Below are 10,883 nucleotides of genomic sequence, written 5' to 3'. Positions count from 1 at the left end.
TGAGAAATTGTGCCCTGAATCTGTGGTGTGAGATAAAAAGACCCAAAACGTCACCCATTCCTTCTCTCCAGAGATGCTGCCTGTCCCATTGAGTTAAGGGCCTGTCCCACCAGCATGCAACTGCATGCGGCGAGCGCGACCTAACGTGGTCGCTTGAGCCGTACGGCCTCGCAGGGCCGGTCCCACTTCGATCGCTGGAGCCGTATGGAGTTGTGCGGGGTTGGTCCGGACATCGCGCGGGGCTCCGAAAAAATGACACTGTCCAAAATTCCCACGCAGCAACGGCCTGTCAGCCCGCAGCCACATTGAGGCCGTACGCAGTGCCTCAACGGGCGTACGCAGCGTCTGGACTCCGTACGCAGCATCTTGACAGCGTACGCCTAGCGTTGCACGATGATGTCACCGCCCGGTGTGCCGTTGTGTAATGACGTAACCGCCCGACAGCGTGTGACGCCCAAATTCAGTCGGCCCGTCTCCTGCCCAGCTGATTGGTGAGTATGATGTCGGGACCAGCTCCAGACGGCTCCGCGGTTGGAAGTGGGACCGGCCCCGAGAGTCCATACGCCTCAAGCCACCACGTTTGGTCACGCTTGCCGCATGCAGTCGCATGCTGGTGGGACAGGCCCTTTACCCCAGCTTTTTGTGTCTAAGATAGAAACCTCACTTCACCTAATGAGCAAATTCAGTTTGTGCTGCCTGGGGCTAACGTACTGCATGGTTTGTTTTCAATACTGGGCAGCTAGTGCACCTACAGTATTGCGCCCTTGGGCATGTGGGAAACATTTGGCCACAAAAGGTCAACACAACTGTAGAAATCCTGTGGGAGGTGAAGTGCCAGGGATCAACAGGCCACAGACAATTCAGCTCATAATGTCAACATGGTACAGTAAAAGCATACAGTAAAAATATGCACATACATGCCACTGATTCCCCAATGAATTAATTTGTGCTTTGTTGCTAATTTGATCCAACACATTTCCTAATAGAATAATATTTGATGTTGCAGCCCCAGAAACAGCCATTGTGTACTACATTGCTTCTTGGTCTTTGGGCACAAGGATGCAAAAGACCCTTCTCAATACCAACAACTGTCAAGGGTGTCACTTGAAAAACATTTGGCTGTTTTATACAAAAATGCAAAGTGCTGGAGGAACATTGGGTCAGGCAGCACCTGAGTTCTTCCAGCACTTTGTATTTTACACACGGTTCAAGCCTCTGCAGTTTCTTGCATCACCACGCTAGTTTGCTGTTCCTAATGAATAGATAACTTCATAACTCCACATTTTTGCACCTACTGGTCACAGCCAGCAAAACTGTACAAATCACACATCTCGTCATCCAAATAGATTGTTAACCAAAAAAGAATCCAATGATTCTTATTCTATTGACAATGAATGAATCAATAAAATAAACAATCTCATAACTTTTAATTCTAACAGCCACCAGTGCGACATCTTACCAAGTGATTTTTGAAAATTCAAAATTGTCACATTGACTAATCATTAATTCTGCCATTATAATGTCCCAAAAATACATAATTTCTGATCTTATCCCATCAGCTGGCTTCCTTTCCTTGACAGATTCTTACATTTCTCCTGCAAATGACAATCAGACTATGTGTAGGAAAGAACTGCAGATGCTGGTTTAAAACGAAGGAGACACAAAATGCTGAAGAGAAGGAATAGGTGACCTTTCTGGTCGAGACCCTTCTTCAGTCACCCATTAATCTTGACCTCATGTTCAGCACAGATATAGTGGGCCAAGGGACCTTTTCCTATGCTGTATGTTTTCTGTGATTCATGCAGCTGGCTCCCTCCAAATCTCGCCATTTAGATATTTATTTATAGTGCATTCAGAAAGTATTCAGACCCCTTCAATTTTTTCCACATTTTGTTACGCTTGTCCTTGTTCTAAAATGGATTAAATTCATTTTTTTTAATCATAAATCTATACACAATACCCCATAATAAAAAAGCGAAAACAGGTGTTTTTTGCTGTGGCGGAAATTGACCTCAGCTATCCTGACAGCAGTTCACATCCCACTCCATGCTGCCATCAAGCTTGCTCTGAATGAGCTGTACTTTGCTATTGCTAGCTTTGTGACAAAACATCCCAAAGCCCTGGTCATTGTAGATGGGGACTTGAATCAAGCCAACCTTGAGCGTACTACCAAAATACCATCAGCATGTTTCTTGTACCACGAGGGGCCAAAACAGCCTCAACCACTGCTACACTTCGATAGCTTCAAGTTTGTAGGAATAAATATCACCAGCTATCTCTTCTGGACCAGCTGCATCGAAGCTATGGCTAACACAGCCCACCAACTTCCTTAGAAGGCTCAGGAAGTTTGGCCGAAATGTCCCCAACAACCTTACCAACTACTACAGATGCGCCGTAGAAAGCATTTTATCAGGATGCAACACAGCATGGTTTGGGAACAACGGTTTTCCAACAACAGTTGGAAGACCGTATTAAAATTGCAGAGCTGTGGACGTAGCCCAGACCAAAGATCGTAGAGGGACAAGATAGACCACTCCTCGAAAAACGCGTAGTATGACGTGTGTGACCGTCGACGCCATATTGTTAAGCATTTATTGGGCTGTAATGGCGTCCTCAGCTAAATCTTCATCTCACTGCTCCGCTATCAACTGTTCTAATCGTAAATCTAAACGACCAGAGCTGTCATTCTTTAGGTTCCCCAATAAAAAAGAAAGGTGAGAAAATATTTTTATTATTTTCAGTCGATATTCTGTCGTGAAAAACTGGTATTTTCTGTTCTCCCATCAACGGCCATTGGGAAACATTAGTCGGTACATTAGAAAGTTCTTAGACTTATTTTTAATAGTTCTTTACTTACCACAATAATAAAGACAATTTTAACACTTCTGTACGTTTTTGGTTTTGTTCTTGAAGGGTGCACAATATGGCCCGCGGACACATCAGGTCCAGTGACCAGGAGATTTTTTCGAGTCCGAGAATGGGCGGCTGTTACCCATTATATTCCTCGAACATAGGGACATAGCAAACAACACTCACATACATACAAGACATCACAAGCCCGCCGTGAAGAAGGGTGCAATCAAATATTATATAACTCTGCTCTATCATCTTTGGGTGCAATGGTGGGTCGGGGGGTTCGGTGGCGGCGGGCCGCAATCAAAGATACTAGTGGAGCTCTGCTGCTCTATAATCTTTGGTCGGAATGGGACGGCTGCGCGTTATAATGTGCTATCGTCCACTCTCACTCTCCCCTTCTCCCTCTCCCCCTTGTCCCTCTCCCCCTTCTCCCTACCTTCTCTCCCTCTCCCCCTTTCCCCTTCTCTTCCTCTCCCCTTCTCCCGATCTCTCCCCTCCCCTCTATACTCCCTTCGACCTCTCCCCCCTTTCCTTTCGATCTCTCTCTCCCCTCCTCTCGATCTCTCGCTCCTCCCCTCTCTTCTCTCGATCTCTCTCTCTCTCTCTCTCTCCCCTCTCTTCGCGATCTCCTTCCCTTCCCTCTCTCCCACCCTTCCATCTCTCCCTCCCTTACCTCTTTGTGAGAGTTGGCAGCTCTGCTATGCCTTGGGTCCAAAAGAGGATAGATAGAAAATACTTAATTGTCTTTGTAAGAAGATTTTAATAAGCTCTTCTACATTTAAGGTAAATTGACATATTAGAGGCAAAACACATTTTCAATATACAGGTCTCTCCACACAACTGAAAACAATTGCATTTAAGTGATATATCATCCATTGTTCAGGCAAGTAGCACTAGGTTACAATAAACTTCCTGCATATTCCAGGAATTCATCTCATAAAAATGGGAGAGGCTTAAATGCATTGTAAAATCATAAATCCATGTTGACTTGGACTAATGCTTTTACTGCTATCCAAATGCCCCATTATTACATCTTTAATAATTGACTCCAGCATCTTTCACACCACCAAAGTCAGGCTAACTGGTCTGTAATTCCCCATTTTCTCTCTCGCTCCTTTCTTGAAAAGTGGGATAGCATTAGCTATCCTCCAATCCACAGGAACTGATCGTAAATCTATTGATCGTTGGAAAATAATAGAAACATAGAAATTAGGTGCAGGAGTAGGCCATTCGTCCCTTCGAGCCTGCACCGCCATTCAATATGATCATGGCTGACCATCCAACTCAGTATCCCGTACCTGCCTTCTCTCCATACCCTCTGATCCCCTTAGCCACAAGGGCCACATCTAACTCCCTCTTAAATATAGCCAATGAACTGGCCTCGACTACCCTCTGCGGCAGAGAGTTCCAGAGATTCACCACTCTCTGTGTGAAAAAGGTTCTTCTCATCTCGGTTTTAAAGGATTTCCCCCTTATCCTTAAGCTGTGACCCCTTGTCCTGGACTTCCCCAACATCGGGAGCAATCTTCCTGCATCTAGTCTGTCCAACCCCTTAAGAATTTTGTAAGTTTCTATAAGATCCCCTCTCAATCTCCTAAATTCTAGAGAGTATAAACCAAGTGTATCCAGTCTTTCTTCATAAGACAGTCCTGACATCCCAGGAATCAGTCTGGTGAACCTTCTCTGCACTCCCTCTATGGCAATAATGTCCTTCCTCAGATTTGGAGACCAAAACTGTACGCAATACTCCAGGTGTGGTCTCACCAAGACCCTGTACAACTGCAGTAGAAACTCCCTGCTCCTATACTCAAATCCTTTCGCTATGAAAGCTAACATACCATTCGCTTTCTTCACTGCCTGCTGCACCTGCATGCCTACTTTCAATGACTGGTGTACCATGACACCCAGGTCTCGCTGCATCTCCCCTTTTCCTAGTCGGCCGCCATTTAGATAATAGTCTGCTTTCCTGTTTTTGCCACCAAAATGGATAACCTCACATTTATCCACATTATACTGCATCTGCCAAACATTTGCCCACTCACCCAGCCTATCCAAGTCACCTTGCAGTCTCCTAGCATCCTCCTCACAGCTAACACTGTCCCCCAGCTTAGTGTCATCCGCAAACTTGGAGATATTGCCTTCAATTCCCTCATCCAGATCATTAATATATATTGTAAATAGGTGGGGTCCCAGCACTGAGCCTTGCGGTACCCCACTAGTCACTGCCTGCCTAATGAAGAACTCAACCATATTATGGTCACTCTTGCCCAAGGGGGCAGTACAACAAGATTGCTAACTAACCCTTCCTCATTACTCAATACCCAGTCTAAAATAGCCTGCTCTCTCGTTGGTTCCTCTACATGTTAATCATATGTATAAATATATATGTATGTGTATATATATGCATGTATATGTATATGTGTGTATATATGTATGTATATATATGTTTATATGTGTGTATGTATGCATATAAATGTATCCATATGTATGTGTGTATTTGTATGTGTGGATATGTATGTGTATATGTATGTATGTATGTGTATATATGTGTGTGTATATATGTATGTGTATATATATGTGTGTAAATATATATATGCATATATATATTATTACTATATAATTATATATATAATTGCCTTTATGGTTTATGTATATCATCTTACAAGACAAATAAATTAATAGCGATTATTTAAATCAAAGTAGCTTCTGATACATGAGAATAAACTATTATCTCTAACTTGCCTCTCACACACAGACACACATTCATATAAATATATTAAATATATATACGTTAAATTTAATTTTTTGCAGTGTGTGTTAAAGCAATACAATGCAAGGGAAACTACACAAAGGAGGGGTCTGTTCCCGCTACAAGATACTTGAGGATCTTTGCTTTGGATCAAAGATTATAGCGGAGCTCTATAATCTTTGCTTTGAATCACAGCGGGTGGAATACCGGAAGTCGAGTGTCGCTGTAACAAATGGCGGCCGTGACGTTCCGTTGCGTACTACACGTCAGCCCATTGAATTTCGAAGGAGTGGTCTATCTTGTCCCTCTACGATCTTTGGCCCAGACCATCATGCAAACCATCCTCCGTTCCATTGACTCCAGCTATACTTTGTACTGCATCCGCAAGGCCACCAAACAATCAAAGACCAGTCTTGCTCTGGTCACTCCCTCTCCCATCAGGCAAAAGATATACAAGTTTGAAAATGCATACCTCTCGATTGAAGGACAGTTTCTTTTTCCCAGCTTTCATAGGGCAATTGAATCGCCCTCTCACCAGCTAAAGTGCAGTCCTGACTTCCCATCTACCACATTGGAGACTTTTGAGCAATCTTTAATTGGACTTTATCTTGCACTATATGCTGTACTTTTTATCCAGTTTCTGTACACTGTGGACGGCTTGATTGTAATCATGTCTAGTCTTTTCTTTGACTGGATAGCACACAACAAAAACTTTTCACTGTACCTCGGTACACATGACAATAACAAACTAATTTAATTGCCAATATTCATTAACATATCATGAAACAGAATCAAACTAAGATTCTTCAGCACAAGTGTAATTTTTCTCTAGCTTCCCACAGTGTCCTCGGATATATTTGAACAGGCCCGGGAGATTTATCTACCTTCATACACCTTAGGTCACTCAGCACCTCTTTGACCATAACAGGACCTATCCTCGAGACATCTCCATTTACTGTCCCAAATGCCCCACTTTTCATATCTTTCTCCATGGTAAAAAAAGAGGGGAAATACTCCTTGAGGACCGAGCCCATCTCCTGCGACTCCACACAGAGGGGATCACATTGGTTTCTGAGGAGCCCTATTCTCACTCGTTACATGTTAAGTCAAATTATGTGAAAAATTATGCAAAAGTCGAGAAACAGGGTACAAGCAGCTTACTGCAGAACATAGCCTAAAGTATTTTCAAATGCCGATTGGGACAATAAGACGCAGTATCAGTTTTGAAATGAGTCGTTTTGTTATTGTATCCGAAAAGATTTGAGTTTCGGGCTGTATAATATATCACAATCATTGAATACGAAGTTGTTTCACGGCATTAATCAGCAAATGACGCAAACTTATTGGCCATAGAAAGGAATGGGTATGATAACAATGTCTTCCAACCAGAAATATATAAAAGATATATCATGGATTGATCTACAGCCTTAAATGGTATGGGGTTTAGGCCACAAACCATTTCTTCGGACAATTTCTCAAGCCACAAAATTATAGATGAATAAATCTTAAACAAGAGAAGATTACAATGAGAATGGATAACTAATATTTAAGTATTTTACCTGCTGAATCGGCTGCTGCACATATCCCTGTTGTTGAAGCACTTGCTGACTAACTGATGCACCGGAGGCAGAATAGCCAGGTGTAGAAAGGGGTTGTCCTGGGGATGCCATGATAAAGCCAGGCTGTTGCTGTGGCTGAAGTACAACTGATGATGGGAATATGGCAGTATGGGCATCCGGAACTTCAGCAGATGGCTGACGGCCAAGGCTCATCTGACTAAACTGAGCACCAATGCTTTCTTGCTACATGGATAACAAAAGTTGTGATTAAAATAACACAAAAAACAAAGGCATTCCTTCATCATGGAAATTCAAATGGCATGCAGTTGGTTATCAAGCCTCTATAAAAAATAGATTTGGTTTAACATTACAAAAAGTACCTAATTCCTACTGAAGAGTAATTACATTTGGGAATGCATCAAATTGGAAATTGTTGGCAGGTCAAAAGCCAGATCCTGTTTAATGGTTCCAAGCTATCTGAAAAAAACAAATCATGAACTTCCACACTTGCACCTTCGTGCGTTCATGTCTGGGACTTGCTGAACAACAGACAGCACTGCACATCCTTCATCATGGAAATTCTCCATCAATTTTCCACACATAGACTGGGAAACACATTCTGTAAAAGGGCTGGATGGATTGGAGTTTGTAAAATGTGTGCAGGATAGTTTTTTGCAGCAATACATAGAGGTACCTACTAGAGAAGGGGCAGTGCTGGACCTCCTGTTAGGAAATGAGGCAGGTCAGGTGACGGAGGTATGTGTTGGGGAGCACTTCGGGTCACAATGCCATTAGTTTCAATATAATTATGGAGAGGGTCAGAACTGGACCAAGGGTTGAGATTTTTGATTGGAGAAAGGCTAACTTTGAGGAGATGCGAAAGGATTTAGAAGGAGTGAATTGGGACATTTTGTTTGATGGGAAGGATGTAGTAGAGAAATGGAGAACATTTAAAGGTGAAATTTTAAGTACATAATCTTTATGTCCCTGTTCGGTTGAAAGGAAAGAGTAATAATTGGAAAGAGCCATGGTTTTCAAGGGAAATTGGACACGGTTCGGAAAAAGAGAGAGATCTACAATAATTATAGGCAGCATGGAGTAAATGAGGTGCTTGAGGAGTATAAAGAATGTAAAATGAATCTTAAGAAAGAAATTAGAAAAGCTAAAAGAAGATATGAGGTTGCTTTGGCAAATAAGGTGAAAGTAATTCCAAAGGGTTTCTACAGCTATATTAATAGCAAGAGGATAACGAGGGATAAAATTGGTCCATTAGAGAGTCAGAGTGGACAGCTATCTGCAGAGCCAAAATAGATGGGGAGATATTGAACAATTTCTTTTCTTCGGTATTCACCAAGGAGGTTATTGAATTATGTGAGGTAAGGGAAACAAGTAGGGTAGCTATGGAAACTATGAGGATCAACGAAGAGGAAGTACTGACACTTTTGAAAAATATGAAAGTGGATAAGTCTCCAGGTCCTGACAGGATATTCCCTAGGACATTGAGGGAAGTTAGTGTAGAAATAGCAGGGGCTAATATTCTTGAATTTTTTGAAGAGGTTACTCAGGAAATTGATGAGGGTAAAGCGGTGGATGTTGTCTATATGGACTTCAGTAAGGCCTTTGCCAAGGTTCCACATGGAAGGGAGTTTAAGAAGGTTCAATGGTTGGGTATTAATAATGGAGTAGCAAGATGGATTCAGCAGTGGCTGAATGGGAGATACCAGAGAGTAACGGTGGATGGCTGTTTGTCAGGTTGGAGGCCGGTGACCAGTGGGGTGCATCAGGGATCTGTGTTGGGTCCACTGTTGTTTGTCATATACATCAATGATCTGGATGATGGTGTGGTAAATTGGATTAGTAAGTATGCAGATGATACTAAGATAGGTGGTGTTGTGGATAATTAAGTCGATTTTCAAAGTCTACAGAGATTTAGGCCATTTGGCAGAGTGGGCTGAAAGATGGCAGGTGGAGTTTAATGCTGATAAGTGTGAGGTGCTACATCTTGCCAGGACAAATCAAAATAGGACGCCTATGGTAAATGGTAGCGAATTGAGGAATGCAGTTGAACAGAGGGATCTAGGAATAACTGTGCATAGTTCCATGAAGGTGGAATCTCATGTAGATAGGGTGGTAAAGAAAGCTTTTGGTGTGCTGGCCTTTATAAATCAGAACATTGAGTATAGAAGTTGGGATGCAATGTTAAAATTGTACAAGGCATTGGTCGCCAAATTATAGGAAAGATGTCAACAAAATAGAGAGTACAGAGGAGATTTACTAGAATGTTGCGTGGGTTTCAGCACTTAAGTTACAGAGAAAGTTTGAACAAGATAGGTCTTTATTCTTTGGAGCGCAGAAAGTTAAGGGGGGACTTGATAAAGGTCTTTAAAATTATGAGAAGGATAGACAGAGTTGACGTGGATAAGCATTTTCCATTGAGAGTAGGGAAGATTTAAACAAGAGGACATGATTTGAGAATTAAGGGACAAAAGTTTAGGGGTAACATGAGGGGGGACTTCTTTACTCAGAGAGTGGTAGCTGTGCGCAATGAGCTTCCAGTGGAAGTGGCGGAGGCAGGTTTGATTTTATCATTTAAAAATAAATTGGATAGGCATATGGATGGGAAAGGAATGGGGGGTTATGGGCTGAGTGCAGGTAGATGGGACTAGGTGAGAGTAAGTGTTCGGCACGGACTAGAAGGGCCGAGATGGCCTGTTTCCATGCTGTAATTGTTATATGGTTATATAGTTGCTCACATTCAGCCGAGTTGCAGAGCTGGCAAAGGTTAACCATTTGTGCAACCCAGTTAGGGATTTTTCAGAGTTGTAGCCTCTGCACCATGCCAAATGCAGCCAGTGGGCCAAGGACACAGTAAAGTGTGATACAGAGAATCTGACTGCAGGCATGTGTGACCGAGAGTGGAATTTCAGGCCTAAGCAATCCAGCTCATGGAGAAATATTTGTATTTTGAACCATTCTAACGTAATATGATTTTGATATCATGGTACATAAAGACACTTATATAGTCTGCCTTCCAACAGATTTAATGATTTAGATTTTTAGAAATAATACAAATTTTAAACTGTGTCAATTTAAATCCGTAAAACAGTATTTACTGAATTCTAGCATGCTTAGCAATGCAACAGGCCCATTCTTGGTCATGTGTGTGACCAAAAATATGAAAAATTGTGGAATACATCTCTTCTAATTCTGAAAGCGTTACAGGTATATTGTTTTGCACTGTATATATTTCATATTTTATTCACAGTTTATCAAGTGACATTTTTATGTTATGCTGACAATGTTTGTTTAGGGTCAGAGGTCAAATATGACTGGTCACGTGTGTGACCTCACACAGAAGCATATTTTTCATAACTCAGTTTTATCTTATAAACTGTGAATTTAAAAAAGCTAGAATGTTCATATATTTCGCAGACATGCATTATAGTTCTGTAAGTAGGAAAATAGCAATGAATAAGATTAATCTCTTACAATAATTTTTTTATGTATTACTTTATGTCAGGGGCCTCCAAACCTTTCAGTATGAGGGCCACATCATATGTTGGCAAATTTTTGCGGGCCGTAGGAAAAAATAAAGAAATGTAATTTTAATAAATGTAATGTCTCTCTCTCTCTCCGTGTCTGTCTCTGTGTCCCTCTCTGGATCTCTCTCCCTCTGTCTCTCTCTCTCTCTCTCTTTCTGTCTGTCTGTCTCTCTCTCT

The 10,883-nt window shown here is 41.9% G+C and overlaps 1 protein-coding gene across 11 annotated transcripts in view; it reads right to left on the bottom strand.

Moving 5' to 3' along the window:
- Positions 1-10,883, bottom strand: part of LOC129699036 (R3H domain-containing protein 1-like) — a 194,664-nt gene that overhangs the window by 68,503 nt on the left and 115,278 nt on the right. For all 11 annotated transcript variants that reach the window (XM_055638628.1, XM_055638631.1, XM_055638635.1 and 8 more), the window contains one exon: positions 7,165-7,407. In XM_055638628.1, coding sequence (XP_055494603.1) covers positions 7,165-7,407 — 243 coding nt within the window. The remainder of the gene's footprint in view (positions 1-7,164; positions 7,408-10,883) is intronic.

Source organism: Leucoraja erinacea, chromosome 7 (genome assembly GCF_028641065.1).
Source record: "Leucoraja erinacea ecotype New England chromosome 7, Leri_hhj_1, whole genome shotgun sequence".
Taxonomy (NCBI): domain Eukaryota; kingdom Metazoa; phylum Chordata; class Chondrichthyes; order Rajiformes; family Rajidae; genus Leucoraja; species Leucoraja erinaceus.
Note: the sequence above shows the minus strand (reverse complement) of the source record. Positions and strands in the feature narration are given on the sequence as shown.